This window comes from Platichthys flesus, chromosome 15 (assembly GCF_949316205.1).
Source record: "Platichthys flesus chromosome 15, fPlaFle2.1, whole genome shotgun sequence".
Lineage (NCBI taxonomy): Eukaryota > Metazoa > Chordata > Actinopteri > Pleuronectiformes > Pleuronectidae > Platichthys > Platichthys flesus.
The window spans coordinates 14694704-14710964 of NC_084959.1; the positions used below are offsets into that span (position 1 = coordinate 14694704).

Genomic DNA, 16261 nt, shown 5'->3' on the forward strand with positions numbered 1-16261 from the left:
CCTCTGTCACTTGTATCTGCAATCTCATTCTTTCGGTCACTAACCCAGAAACCTTGGGACCATATAGGTCAGAGCAAGACGGGAGACTGACCGGAAACACAAGAGCTTCAACTGATGCACGAAATCCGCGGTCAAGTTCACCGTCCCTCTTATTCCCACTTCCTGACACACCTGAACTCTGCGGCTTGGATCGTATGACCTCATTAATGGAGCAGCCTGCACATTCATCCACAGGAGACCGTGGACTCTGGAATGGAAGTGCTTCCTGCGACTGAGAGTCATGTAAAATGAATGAATTTTCTTTACATGGAATGAAAATGTATGTGACAGAAAGCCCTCCTCCAAAATCCAATCAGACCATCTACTGTAGAGGACTGTTCAACATGCTTTTACGGGGAACCAGAGGGTGTTAGGTTTCTGGCATGTATTGTTCTTGAGTAATTGTGTGCTCAAAACTGTGCCCACACAGACAGATGCCACAGCGATGAATCAAGTCCCTCACCTATTGCTGGGGAATGAGAAACAACGTGTAACACCCATTTCTTACCTTATTACTACACAGCGGTGGCGTGCAGTGACTTTTACAGATAGTCAAGCAGAACCAACCCCCCCCCCACCCAACCACCAGCTGTTTATTACACCAACAATACAAATATGAACCTGTCTAGAACACACCCTTTTATGACAGTAGTGTAGCAGTGGTATAAATCTCTCTTGAATCCGTAGCCTATCGCGTCTCATGGTAATGTGCAGCCTGTCTTTCTTTAGCTGAAAATCTCTCTCTCTGCAGTGTCAGGGGTTCAGTGATCCACCGCAATCTCGGTGCACTCTGCCTTGACATCTTCACCCGTGAGCTCCTACGTGACAGGAGCATTTCAAGAGAATTAGTGGAATTATTTAGTGGGTGCAGGCAAAAGGGGACCTGGTGGGGCCCAATATTAAACCAGGAGTGAACTCCCGCTCTGGTGACAATCTCTTCAGTTTGGCCAAAGGATAAATGGATTAGGTTTTATTAGTCATAGGTCAAGGTTGCTTTGACCTCACAAAACCCTTTATTTGCCTCATGAACATGTTTAGGTAAGAATGTATTTATGATTGAGTTAGTTCACAAATGTTCACTTGAACTCATTGATTAACTGATTAGTTTGGGGTGATCAAATGTCAAGGCTATGGTCACAACCCAAGGCTTCATATTTTAACCATTTGTTACTTGGACTTAAAGATGAATTGTGGTCAAAGGTCACGGTGACTTCATTTGAGTCTGAAAAAAAAATGTAGGTAAACTGAAGCTGTGTTGTTTGGCAGAGGCCGGCTGTGGTTACCGTGCTGCCTCACTGAAGAAGTATCAGTGTAGAGGAGAAATAATTCAATATCATTTCTGTGTAAATCTACACAACATCACCCATTGACTGACAATGACAAGAGCCAGTGATGATGCAGACTCCTGTATTTGTCTGCCTCAGTAATATTTACCTTTCCTGGCTTATTGCCCGGACCAGTCGCACAAGGAAGAATTCGTCTTCTCCTACAAGGCCAGAGTTGTCTGAATGCAGTTACTTCGCACAGGTCTTGAGGATTATGGTGCATGGATATATTTAATGAAAAAGCCCAAACTGTCCACCCTTGCTGTTTGAAATTATGTTTCTATACAACTAAACAGCTTAACAAAATATTTATACGGGAAATGTAATTGCCAACTAGATTATTGTCAGAGGCTACATATACATTTCTTAATGGCAGAAGATTAACCAGCAGGAGGTTGTGGTGGGTAGCAGGTGCACATTGCACGACTGTCACACCAGAGACCAGGGTTCATTCCCCAGTCCTGCCTGGGGTTAGATTGAGGCAACAATAGCCCTTTGGTTAAGGGAAGAGTGTGGTTTTCGTCAAAGTTAAATAAACATCATTTCTCTTTATTAAACCAGACCGCAGAATTCCCCAAAACCAAATGTTCACACACTGCCTATGTGCCCGGGGGTCTGCAATCTCTGGGTTATTATCCCTCCCGAGCTAATTAAACTAGCCTAGTTTAATTAGGCGTGATCACTTCCTCATAATTGGACCACAGCAGTCATGTGACACATGCAGATGTAAGTCAATAAAATAGATGTATTGTCTATTATTACAGCTGTTAACAGGAATGATAATATAATTGTAGAGTTTGCTTTTAATTTATAAATATCTATACATTTAATTTCAAACTTATTGTTTCATCCAGTTACTTATATGGACCAATAGTAAATATTCTAAAACAGAAGGAAATAACACGGCATCAGATCTGCAGATTATCATTGCATCTATCATGAGAACAATCATAATCGAATAAGGCTTATCTGATAAGGATAAAAAGTATTAAAACTGAATTTGAATTGCCATTACAGATTAATGCTGTATTTGAGTTTATTCTGCCTTTTTTTTATGTCCCTCTTAAACCAAAGAGCCACCACCGTTTTAGGAACATCTAACAAGATTAAGAAGTGAGTGCCACATGACTCTCTCACCCAAGACTACCGCTCTGAGACCCAGAAAGAGGCCATTCCTATGGAAATGCAATGTTTACACGCATGGGGGAAGTCTATTATCTGCCATTTTGAAAATGTTAAGAGCACAGATCTTCCTGGGGTTTCTCCCTCGTCTTGCTCACAGCATTTTCATCCTTGTTTTCTTTTTCTGTTCCCCCCCCCCCCCTCTGCTCTTCCAGAGGCAAAACAAATGGTATAAATGTCCTTGCGCCTGATCTAGCACAAACCCTTTTCTTCCCCCTCCACGTAAATATCACTATAGCAATATCTCATAACCTCCCCCCACCCCCACTGAGTACCTCTTCCAGAAGCTGAATTGAGCCTTCACCTTGAGAGCCTTCAAATGGAGTTGGTGGGATTGGGCCCTTCTCCCTCCACTCTGGCAAGGTGTGTCAGGAGTACAGCGGTGTTTTGTGGAGCGTGAAGGTACACAGAAGAAGCACTGTGTTCTCTGTGAGAGTGATAGTAATGCATTGGCAGCACCACTAATGTCCAGGAGAGAGAACTCCATCTCCTGAGAAGACACATTCTTGTGATTTGATTTTAAGAGTCCTTTCAACGTTACTTCAAAAGTATCTCAAGAGGTATGGAACGGTTTGAGATGTGAAGGACCGTTTGAAAACAACGGTAGCACAAGAGCTCAAAATAGCCCCCATGGTAGAGACAATTGTTAACATGACTATATATATATATTTTTTTTTTTTTTTCAAATAATCTTTCTTTGCAGTGGAAGATTTTCTATCATGGTTGTTGTTTTGAAGTGTGCAGGCATTGGGTTAGTGTCCACCTCCTGTAGGGTTCAGAGGTCACTTCCTGCCTTCACAAACTCAAAGAGACAAGGGGCAACTTTCCAGGTCAATGAGCGAAGCCCTCTGTCCCTAAACAGGTGGTGTGTCACACAGAAAGCTCTCTACACATGTGGTGGTTGACATGGCCCATTTTAAACTGTTGGTACTTGTTAAACAAATAACACAGCCTACTGAGTGCACTGTGGTGAAAACTCACATCTCACAATGTCATCTGCAGCAGCAACCAAAAACAACTGGCGAACTAGGCTCAACAAGACATTTCTTTATGTTTGCGTTTTCAAAAAGCATTTGTAGACTATGTAGAGTTTAATCAGTTTTTTTCATTTTTTTCCAAATCAGGCGAATTGGATACAAGTTTTCAAGGAGAATGTTTATGCTTTTTCCATTTTTCTGTTTCCTCTTGTGTTTTGTAGGCTTTCTTTAGTTCTGCAAAGTTAAAAAGCCAAAGGTCTGCTATGAACGAAGCTCCCAACCCCACAGAAAACGCTGATATGAAGCTACTGAAACGTCTCGCCAGTCGTTTCTGACGCCACCATGATTTCATGTGACATCACAGTGACCTACATTTGCATAATCCACGCCCAGCTGCTGGTCTGGCGCGCCCCCTAGTAAAGCCAGGTTAAGTGAGAGTGGAGGCTTACGTTTCCTAAAGGCACTTGTAGCAGTTGACTAATCACGACAGAGTGGGTCAGCTGGCCAATCAGAGCAGACATAGCTTTATCGGTGGGTGGCTTAAAGAGATAGGAGCTGAAAACAAACGTTTCAGACAAAAGAAATATGAATAATTGATATGCCCATGAACCAGGTCATTGGTGTGTGATGGTTAACGCTGTTCGGTTACGAATATCTTCAGAAACAGAGGAACCTCAACTGGAATATAGACAACTAGCATAACTATTAGACTTAAAAGGATCTAAGTGATACAGGTCTTGAGCAATAGTTAACCGTTTGACCATCAATTTGCATTTTTTTGTGCAAAGGTCTTCCCAAGGGTGTTGTGTTTGAGGTGTTTACAGAGAGGACCAATATCCACAGCCATCTTGCAGCCATCTTGCAGTTCCCGACTCCCTCATGCTTTATTCGTAAAGAAGCACAGATCACATTTCCCTTCCAGCAATCGAACCACACCCACACATCATCCTAATTTATTGTGGAGCTCAGCCAATCTGAATAAAAGGGAAGATGAGCGGGGCAGAAACTAACCACGGCTTACTGCTGCCGATAAGTCATAAAACGCAATATCACATGAAATTATAACGGATGTTCATTTACAGCTCGCTACCATTGAATTTTATGTGTCATCTGGAGCAATTTGAGAGCCAGAATGACTCAGACAAAAGGATGAGCGGAAACCAGCAGCATAAGGTGTAGGATCCATGACCGGTAACTGGTTTTAATGTTGATTTGAGTACTTTGCAAAGTGGAACTGTAGCCCATATCATAAAATAAGATATGGATAGTTTTCTCTTTGTGGCTCTTAATTTGTGGCTTTCTTTGTTCAGACAAGATATTGGAGTACATTGACGTGAGTGTTTTCAAAAATACACAGTTAATTATTTGAATGTTTTATATTTTATAACATGCGTAGATAACTATCAAGGGAAAAAGGAGACCCTCTACTTGTCTGTTACCTAAAACAATATTGAAGGTTAACAAAGCTCAGTGCCATTATTGACCTCCAGACAAGATTGAACTGGAATAGCTCTCAGGGAGCTCATACTTAAAGTCACTAGATGTGTTTTTTTTATTTGGCTCTGCAGCAAATTGCAAACACTTATAACTATCATTCCATCAAGAAATGTATACCGACAGATCTGGGAAAATGTGAAAAACGATGTCGAAGAAAGTGAATAAAAGTCCAGGAACAGACTCCTGGATCTGCAACTTGATGATTCTTTCCTGACCTTTACCACATCTTCCCACACAGTGTTTCATGGTAACGCTGCTAAAACAGCAAACAAATGCAAAATAAAAACAACATTACCACTGTTTTGCATATTATGCCTGTGGAAAAGGGTTGGAGCCGGTCGCCAAATAACTAGAAAGTCGCTGGTTCGATCCCCGGTTCCTCCAGTCCACATGCTGAAGTGTCCTTGGGTAAGACACTGTGCACCACAGCATTCACACAATGTGAATGAATGGAGTGTGACAGAAAAAGCTCAGTATATGGAAGCACTGTATGAATGCGGTCGATAAGATTAGAAAAGCTCCTTATAAATACGGCCAATTTACCATTTACATCATTAGCTCTGGAAATTAAGTGTCCGAATAAAACAATGATAGGGTTGTTATAGTTCAAATGCTGTTTGATACACTGAAGACACTCAGATCACTGGTCTGAGTTCCAAGGCCGTGTTTCAGTGGACTGAGCACCCTAAGCTGTTAGACTGAGGTTTGTCACTCGTGTGCAGGGCCGGGCTTCGTCGTCCGGACACATGTCGACTCCGTCTACTCTCACTGAGGCTGAGCAGGCCTGGTGGTGAACACACTGTCACACGCACCATCTGTTACCTCCAACACTCCTGGCTTGGACAAACACGGTTATGAGTAGGTAATGGTGCGGACAAAACTTGTGACCTTGACACTGTCTCCTATGTGTGATCAACAGAGAGAGAGGGAGCGGGAGAGAGAGGGAGATTGATGAGAGGCAGTAGCCCTTTTGATTTTGGTTTGTGTGAGAGAGGCTGCAGAATCCCACGTTGCCTGGAAACATGTCCATCTCTCTCTCAGTGTGTGTGTGTGTGTGTGTGTGTGTGTGTTTGATGAGAGATGGAGTCTTTCATTGCCTCTGTTATCTTATTCGGCATCAAAGATTAACATCAAACCACCTCACTCAATAAATGCACGTTCTTTTTTCTTGACCTTATGCTATAGACATCAAATGCGGTTATGCAATCGCTTATCCCACATGCCATTTCCTCCCGTCTCTTTATTTTTAAGACATTTTTCATCTCACCACCTTGAAGCACTTTTCCTATTTTTACTATAGCTATATTCAGAGGGTGTGTATTAATTTGTGTCTCATCCAAAAGTGAGACATTAACTAACACACTCATTTTTGTGACTAATTTCTGTATGTTATTTATTAAGACTATTGTAATTTGGAAAGACACATTAACCATTTTGATTCGGTACTTCGCAGTGTTGTCTGATTTTATACTATCTTAATGCAGCGAAGAGCATCTTATATGTTTTATTCATTTCCAACATTTTACTTATTAAATACTATTTGGGATTTTGAATCCACTTGTGAATGTTAACCAGGCTGCATGTATATAGCACTTTATTTCATTTTATCGACCACTCAGAGCTCTTTAGACTACAGGTCACACATCTCTTCATACAGCGCTTCAACACGCATTTGTCTGCCAGTCATTATTTGTCAGGAGCAATTAGTGGGTTCCGCGTCTTGCCCAAGGACACTTTTGCATGTGGTCTGTGGAGCCAGGGATTGAACTGCTGACCTTATGGTTAGCCGATGCCCCGCTCTACCTCCTGAGCCACAGCTGCCCCATGAGTGAGCCATTAACTGGGTTTTCTCTAATAACAACACCTAACATAAAAGGCAAGATGTAAGATAATACGGTGGCACAGTAATAGATATTTATAAATTATACATAATATGGTGAGAAAAACAGGAAGCATCATCTCAGCTCCACAGCATCAGGGTCCTGGGCAGATTGTTAACTGGATGTACACTGTATGGTTAATGGATACTGATTCATCAATGAGACACAATATATTTGTAACATATGATCAGGTTTTAATTATGTGCAAATAAATGCACTGGTATAACTGGACCTCATGAGATCAGTGATTTATTCCAAAACCTTACAGCTGTGTTGTCTACATTAAGGGGGTTATTATTATTTTACTTGTGTCTGTTTGTTTGTCTGTTAGTTAGTTAGCACGATAACGCAACAACTACTACTAAAAAAACAATAAAATTGTGTAGCAGATCTGGATCATGGGTCAGATAAAGGAATTTATTTTTTCTTTAACATTGCTGGAAAGTGCATTTTTCAATATTTCTCGGATTTCTCGGATACTATTTTTATAAATATTGATGAAGAAAATCTGGCATATTTTGATATTTATGAATGTGTGCATTGGTGCAGATCTAAATAAATATCTGCTTCTGGTGAATTTATATGTGGTTTCATAAGGGGACTGTTGGGTCTTGACGGAAATCTGCGCTCCACCGATGCCCTTCATGTTGAATATGTACAATAAATCCCAACAACTGCAACATTTCAATGGTTTGAGTATAGCATGTAGTTCATTACACAAATTATACATAAAGACTAATGCTTATATACTGTGTTAGCCTCCATGACTATATATGATCCTTAATTGTCACATTTGTCACTTGATAATGCTCAGTTCACTAATCCTTGGATACGCAGTATTGGCATTATTATTTACACCATTTCCTACTGCTCCAGGTTCTCTGTGGTAAAACATGTGAGAGACGAAAATAACACCAACACATCTTTTACTCTTAGTTCTAATGAGGAACAGCAGTCGAGTCATTTGCTACAATTAGCTGTAACCACGTTCTTGAAGTTTCCTTCTCACATCATTAAGTTCACCTTGATGGATTTTGAAAGGTTATTAATTTCTTGAAAAGCCAATTCATCATCTCCTCCTTTGAAAAAAAAAAGGGAAGTGTTATGGCTTACGGTCACGTCAGCAGAAAAATCTGAGAAACAGTCACTGGTGACGAGTGGTTTGAATGTGTCACTGCATTGTGTGGTCCCCAGAATGGAAATGAAGTGGTATTTTTTACACCCGAAATGCCACTTGACTTTCCCCACTCTTCAGTTCTGTTAAAAGCGTGTACTATTGAGGTGTCACCAAAAAGTTATTGAGAGGAAAGTGGCCCCTGAGTCACAACAAACCCAGCTGCTGCGTTAAGAACAATGTGACATGAACATTCTACTGAAAACAGCATCCTCTGATGGATGAGCTCTATTCAATCCAAATGATTGCGCTCACTTTACACCTTCTTCATATGGACTGGATTTAACCATCGCCCACAATTATTATTCGATCCGCTGCTTTGAACACAGAGTCAAAAATGGTTTAATTTCCCCCTCTCTGGATCAATAGCACCTGATACAGCCCGTCTCCTTCTAATCTCACTGCGAGGCACAGCATTTATAAAGCTATTGACAATATTTAGCAGTATTGACGAAAAAGGTGGGAAAAGCACCTCGGGAGGTGGGCGGGGGCAAAGTGCCATTTCTTTACATCTGTGCAGCTTTGTGATAGCTTTTTCAACCATGAATGGAAAATGAAAATGCAAGTCGACAAAACCGGGCAGCTTTGTTTAAATGGTTTTACTCGACACCCAACGTTGTGGTTTTTGGCAGAATGGTTTATCCTTAGTTAAAAAATAACAAAGAACTACTAACACAGATAGGAGCCATCAACTCTTTGAGAGCAGACGTGCAAGACAGACCAGACAAACAAAATGGCTCCAATGTTGAAGCTGGAGCATCAGCTTCTCAGGATTCGGGTGGCTGTGGAACACAAGAGCAGGTTGTCGGCTAGCCAGCAGGTTGGCGGTTCCATCCCAGCCTCCCCAATAAAGCTACCTCTAGGTAGCTAAGGCTGTGTGACTACGGCCACATCCACATTGCTATGTTTTCTCATCCTATAGGTGCCTTATGACTGCATGGTTTTGAGTGCTTAATATGCTACGTACTTAAATGCCCTGTTTTTGCATACTTATATGTTTTGTCTGTTAACATTAGGGACCATAGAGAAATGGCAGTTTAATCCCATCTATATCTTATATGGCAGAATTGACAATAAAGTTTACTTTGGCCTTTCATGCGTTGTTTCCACACTAAAGCCACTAAAAAACAGAGAAGTTTGAAAATGCTGCTAGTTGAGTTTTAAGGTTGAAAACTTGGGGGCAGAGTTTTTGTGTGGAAGGAAAGAAACAGAGATGTTGAGGAAACAATGGAAATCAACACTCACAACCACTTGCTGATTGGGTCTTTTATGTCCCACTGTATTCTTCCCTATTTTGACAGGCTCCTATCACATGTCCCCTCCAATTTCAAAATAAAACCTGCTGTTAGAGTTTTTGGAAAAGATACTGAACCCCAAGTTGGCTTTGATGGCTGTGCCATAAGTGATGCTGAAAATCCTGCTGCACACACATCCACTGTGTGGGGGATTGGCGAAACTGTGCTGTAAAGCCCTTTGAGTGGTCGTCAAGAAAAGAGAAGTGCTTAATGAACACAGACCGTATGTATTGGATTGGATTGAACATTAGAAGAAACAGAAGAGGACAAGAAGAGTTTTAATTGTTATGCTATTGCCTTTCATTTAAATAGAATTCATCATCAAAATAAGCCCACACCAAATGCAATGTTAAACATCTAATCAGTCCTTAAAGAAAGATAAATAAATAAAGGAAAACCTGAACAACACAAAGGCAAAATAACATCCAGTGACTTTGTCTACACCGAGCATGAGCTTCACCATCCAGTCACAAGGAAAGTAGATTTAAGTAAAAACCTCCTCATATCTATTGTGTGCGTTAAATTCGCTGCTTAGCTTCTCCCAGGGAGCAGAGAGGAGGGGCCGGGCTGCTGCGCCGCACCGTGCAGTCACTCTCACCTCTGACTGACTCAGTCCCATCCATCCCCGCGTCTTTTCATCCAACCCCACACTCTGTCCCGCGTCAGGATGGATGCGTTCCCCTGCGGTCGGAGCCGGTGAAAAAGTGTGCTTGGAATGCGGCGGTCAGACGCGGGGACCGTATCCAGTAGCTGGGGTGTCTCCGGGCGTCGGTGATGTTTGTGACTGCAGGAATTTCTTTTTCTTTCCCCAACGTGTCCGCGAGACCAACCGCTGCTTATTGCTGGTGCGCTCTTGGAGAGAGAGAGAGCGAGAGAGAGAGAGAGAGAGAGAGATAGGGAGCAGGGACGGACATGTGGATGAGGATGGTTTCTTCCTTCAGCGGCTGATTTCGCTTCTTTTACTTCACTGACCTGACTCGTCCAACCATCGCAAAGTGGCAACTGATTCACAGATCGTTTATTTGTATTTTTTGGGGCGCTTGAGGAGGGAATTCATGCGTCGATAGCTCACGGGGCCAATATGCCAGAATGGATCCTCTACAGTATTTATTTCTCTGTGGACTTCTGTACGCCCAAACCCACGGTAAGTTCACCACTGCACCGATAACTACACGTTGTGACTGAAAGTGTTTCTGGTCTCACATTACGCATGAGAAAAGCTTGACTGGGCTGTGACCTGGAGCGTGTTGGACCCACGGCTGAAGCGCATCCAGACACCCAGCGTGGTATCTCACACGATTTACTGTGAATTTGCTTTTCCTCTTGAGCGTAAAAAGCCAAATGCGCCGCATGCACCACAGTTGGTTAATTCAGTCTGGATACAAGACAGTGTGCCAGGCTAGATATTTGAAGGTATTTAGGTTGTTCTTTTATTCATAAGGGCTGCTCTAATTGAGCACATTTGTTACGAGAGTAAAATCTTTGACAGCTTTTTTAATTGGTTGTATTTCCAAGGGTGCTTCTTTTTTTTTGTACATGTGAGTTTGGAAATTGAGTCCAGGTTAACTTTTCTCAGGGTCTTCAAAAGAAATAAGGTCTTAATGGCTCTTCTTCATTAGTTGGAGTCTTCGATCTTGTATAGTCCATAGAGTGTTATAAAATCTATGTTTTTTTATCTGATGTTCATTATGTTTATTTCCATCTTGGGTCGTATTCAGTCTAGCCAATAATGCTCTGATTGCTAATGGGGGGGGGGGGGGGGGGTTCAGCTGAAATATATTTCTAATGTGCCACACAGAATATGCTTACTCATAAAGTCTGGAAATCTATCCTTCGCTGCTTGTGTCTAGAGGTTACTCGTACAATCCAATGACCTACTGTTCACATGCACACACATAGATCTGCACCCAAGAGGAAACGTATCTAGGTTCCTGACAGGAAGGTCCGTCCTTATCATGAAGACGTCTGTGCTGCTTTGTCCCCCTAAGCCCATAAGGACATAAATCTGTGTCAGTGGGGTAAATGCAGTGCAGGTGTGACCGGCTCACTGAGTGGGAGTGGACATGGGTGGATTCAGGACACTGGAATTACTTTGTGCAGCCAGTTTATTCGCTGGTGCACATCCACAAGGTCTATCAAGGGGGGGGGGGGGGGGGGGGGGGCAGTGTGATGGTTTAGGTTTTGTTGACTTCGGCTCAGCGAGGTTGTTTATCGAACTCTAAGGTCATTTCTGAGGCAGTGCATTGTGTTGGACTGCTTCTGGTTGGTTTTTCTAATGATTTGACCTCCTAATTATTCTGTCATTTTGGCTGAATTTATTGCAAAACATGCATTTGTGTTGTGTTAGATTCATTAACACATTAATAATTTATAATGAAGTGAAATTACACAATCAAACCTCTTTGAGAAGGACATACAGGCTCTGTCTTTTTCTAATATGTCTCTGCAATGTAGGCACATGTTGATGATGGTTTTGTACAGGGAATACCATTAATGAGGCACTGACCATTCTAAGCTCCTCTCAGGCATCCACTGAACTTCATATATTCCCCTGAATGTACCCGCAGCTGCTATATGTAAGGAGGCACATGTCCGAGTCAGTTGCTTTGGACATTGCCTGGGGTTTATCCTGTGATCCCCCCCCTGGTAAAAAAATTGGATATTTTCCAAACGGGCCCATGTGAGAATACAGCAGGATATTATCCTGAGGATTCACCCCCAGATAGTGGGCGTGTTAATGTTGTTTCTAACACGCAGCAGACCCCAAACAATAAACAAACCCAAAAAGAATACAAATATATCAGGCTAAAAAAGAGGAGCCATACAGATAGAAGATGTACTTGGACCAACATGTACTGCAATTAAAAACACTTATATCTCCATCACAGAATGAGTTTGGTATGTCCGGCCTGCTGCGCCACCTTTCACCTGAGATTCCTGCGTTGTTGCGAAGGCGTCTGACCAGAGAATCTCCTGCGGCGTTCTGTGAAAGGCAGACTTCTGTGAAAGTCCAGACCTAATTGATTGGACATTATCTGGAGTTCCCATCTGACAACGACTTCAAACTGCAGGGTTCCGACTTGGCGTTACAACTTTACTTTTAAATTAAACAGGGAACCTGATACACTCGTGCCCTTTATTTGACAATCAAAGAAACATTTGGTTATAAGCACAATCTTAGTGAACTTCTGCTGCAATGTTAAAAAGTGACTTGTTTGTTGTTGTTTATCCTGCTTCGAAGTCCTCACAAGATCCTAACCTTGAGTTTCAGCTTCAGCACCACGGACAGTTCCCCTCTAACGAAAAGGGTTTGGTGCTGGCCAGCCTGAAGGAAACAAAGAAAAACACTTCAGTCTCATTTTGGCCAACAAGTACGCAAATATGACAAGAATCTTCATTTTAAGGCTCCAACCAAATTTATAACCAAAACACTTCAAATCAGTTCGGTTCAGCTGGTTAAATGCCAACATTTATCCCTTAGAATTATTATTTTTCTATGTAACTTATTGGTATTCAGGGTCACAGGCCGCTGGAGCAACCCCCCTGGATGGGTTTTTTCTGCTTCCTGCTAAAAGGGCTGAGAGACTGACAGGACCCTGCAGGACCCTCCGACTGTGAGATGACAGACACTGATCCGACGTGCCACCCACAACTTTAAATCATCTCATTTAAATGCTGTTGTTTGACAGCATGAAACTCTACATTAGCACAGTGGGGGACTGCGTAATGGGACAAACAATTATAGGAAGTCAGTATTTATGGAAACTGTCTTCGTGTGTGTTATCGTGGATGCACACAAATCTTAATCACAGACATATGTGTATGGTTTTAAAAGTGTGTTAAAAACGTAAATGTATCACCATGGTTTGGTCTGTCAGCACTGGCTAATGGAGTTATTTTGTCAACAAAGCTCTTAACATTATGTACTGTCACATAAATTCTACTCACATTTGCAGCTTTAATCCGGTTCGCGAAATGTCATCATGAGAGGCGAAAATACAAGAGACCATCATTTTTAATGTTTGTATCGTATTTATCTCGTTGTTGCATGACAGTCCAAATAAAAAAGAAAAAAAAGAAATCAGTTTCGGTGAGTCAAACATCACACTCTGCGGTTGTTTGCACGCGCGCACGACAGAAAAAAGGGAAGACCTTTTAACACAGATATTATAATGTGTTCGTACACCATGAAACAGATGAGAGTCGTGATGCTGTCAGGTCTGTAAACAGACTGTGCGACACTACATTGAGGTCAGTCCTCTGTGACATTTAGAAGTGGGATTTATGCAGCGGCGGGGCTGGATTGAGCTAAGGTGTTCACGTGGCCAGATGACTGGAGAGAACGAGCGGAGCGGCGGCTGTTAACTGGGCTGCGGTAACACAGATTATGACATTATTCCCATCAGATGGGCAGGATTAAACTCTGTCATGACATTTGCTGAGGACTGACTATCAAATATGAATCTAAATAGGATTCATGTTAATGTAACGTAGCCTTTAAAGAGGAAAGGGAAGTTCCGCAGTTGCTATTACACCCCCCCCCCCCCACCAGTGAAACAACATGTTTGATGATGTCAGTGTTTGATGAAAGGTGTTAATGAAAAAGCTAATGAGATGTAATGCCTTCTCAGCTCCTGTCTGTGAAAGTAAATATAGGATCTTTTGTGTGATATCATTTCTGTCAGGAAGAAGCTGAGACTAATCAGGAGCTTTGATTGAATTTATACTAATTTCATACATTTCATTCCACCAGGCACATTCACAAATCTGTGCCTTTTTGTTTGAAAAGTAGTGGGGAATATAATATTCGTTTTTTCCTATTGTCGGGGATATGGCAATATTTTATTCTGTCATCTTATTTTGGTCAACAAAGGAAGGAAATAAAAACAAACAATTCAGTTTTTTGTATTCTTTTATGAATCTTTGTCTGTAATGTCACTCCCACACCTTGAAAACCCGGTCATGTTTATTCTTAAGGGAAAAGCAGTAGTGAATTTGTTGTGATTTGGACACATGATACAGTCAATATTAATAAACTTTGAATATATAGGCGACCATGGCTCTGTAGCAGCTGCGGCTGAGACTCGTCAGCAGAAGGGACGTTGTTGATCACGACAACAACATTTTCACAACAGCCTATTTTTTTTAGTTTGTGGTTCTGTAAACTGATTTAATCTCCACTTAACATTAAATAAACAGGTGAACAGCTCTTAGTGCAGCAGCGGTGTTGCAGCTTCCGGGTTCTGTGGACTGAGTCCAGCAGCATCTATTTACCCGATTACTGCAGGTCACTTTAACAGTTTCAACCAGCATCACCACAGGAACAACCTAAAGCCCATTCCAAACAGGCAGGTTTTGAACAAGCTCTATAGTTTTGGGTATAGTAACACTGCTTAGCTGTTGCTTCACTGAGCTTCCATAGATCTGTTGCTGCTCATCCTAAATAAACGGTAAAATGAGTTCATTCCAAGCCTCCTAAAAACTATGACTATACCACCAACATTAATTCTCACACTCTTGTTCCTCCCGTAGGTTCTCGTCTCCGCCAGGAAGACTTCTCTCCACGCATTGTGGAGCACCCTTCTGACCTTATTGTGTCCAAAGGGGAACCAGCCACTCTCAACTGCAAGGCTGAAGGCCGTCCAACCCCCACGGTCGAGTGGCACAAAGATGGGGAGCGCGTCGAGACGGACCGCGACAACCCCCGATCGCACCGCATGCTGCTGCCCAGCGGGTCGCTCTTCTTCCTGCGCATCGTCCACGGCCGGCGGAGCAAGCCCGACGACGGCAGCTACGTGTGCGTGGCCCGAAACTATCTGGGCGAGGCCGTAAGCCGCAACGCGTCTTTGGAAGTAGCACGTAAGTCCGACTTTTCATTAATCATGTTCCTCCGGGTCACTCCAGTGATATTAATCTCACTTTTGCATGACAGCAGAATGGGACAATTGCTGTACAGAATATATCGAGGTTGTTAACCTTTAGTTGAGTATAAGGAGGTATGACTTTGTGTTAATGTCACATTTGAAAAGGTAGAGCTTATGTATAGTCATAACATTTGGGGTTGTTGTGCCAAGGGATCCATGCATAAGATGTCATCTGTTATAATACAAGCAGCATCACCTATCCACTGAACCTACAAGTGTTTGTATGTGTCAGTGCTTAGCCGTGTGCGTGGCATATGTGTGCAAATCTGTTTTCCGACTGCTAGTGAGACCTGTTTGGATGACCTGTTCTAGTAATGTATGGGCAGAGCTGTGAACTGCTCCGGGGAGGGAGAGAGAGGGGAAAAAAAGAGGGGTATGATTTTTAACCCAGCAGACTCCCTCTCACTGTTTGGATTTGGAAGGATGCAGCCGAGTCCCAGCCAGTTCTCTCCCTGTGTGGGAGAGAGGCGCTCTGGGCTATTCACATTTCCATTATGTGCTAAACTGAGCTGATTTCTTGCCATGAACAGGATGCACACACGCTCGGACGCACACGCAGATATACATGCATGCACACACAAACACCCACACTGTCTCCCCTGCGCACTGGCTCTTGCTCTAGCACAGATGTGAAACACAAACAGGGAGGGAGGGAACTCCAGGCCAAGAGTTTATTATAATGTGATTTTAGATTTGCAAAAATATTTGCTTAAGAATAAGCATGCTCTGGAAATATTGCACCTAGTATCTTGACTCTGATGTACTTTAAGCTGCAGATTGTTTTTACAGGAACTGGAAGAGACTCCTCTGATATAATTGTGTTTTTCATGGTGCTTATAACGTATGCTACTTTACTTTTGGAAATAATGGAACAGAAAGTGTGTGGGGGGGGAAAGCTGAGATAAGAGCCTTGGACCTAATGGTGACTCAGTCCAGACATTATCTGAGATCTTTGTCGTTTTGTGCAC

General features: G+C 42.4%; 1 protein-coding gene across 1 annotated transcript in view; it reads left to right on the forward strand.

Annotated features, from left to right (window-relative positions):
- Positions 1 to 10349: 10349 nt before the first annotated feature.
- Positions 10350 to 16261, forward strand: part of LOC133970182 (roundabout homolog 2-like) — an 88028-nt gene continuing 82116 nt past the window's right edge. The window contains exons 1-2 of the mRNA XM_062407051.1: positions 10350 to 10513; positions 14902 to 15228. Of these exons, the coding sequence (XP_062263035.1) occupies positions 10459 to 10513; positions 14902 to 15228 (382 nt within the window). The 5' untranslated portion in view covers positions 10350 to 10458. The remainder of the gene's footprint in view (positions 10514 to 14901; positions 15229 to 16261) is intronic.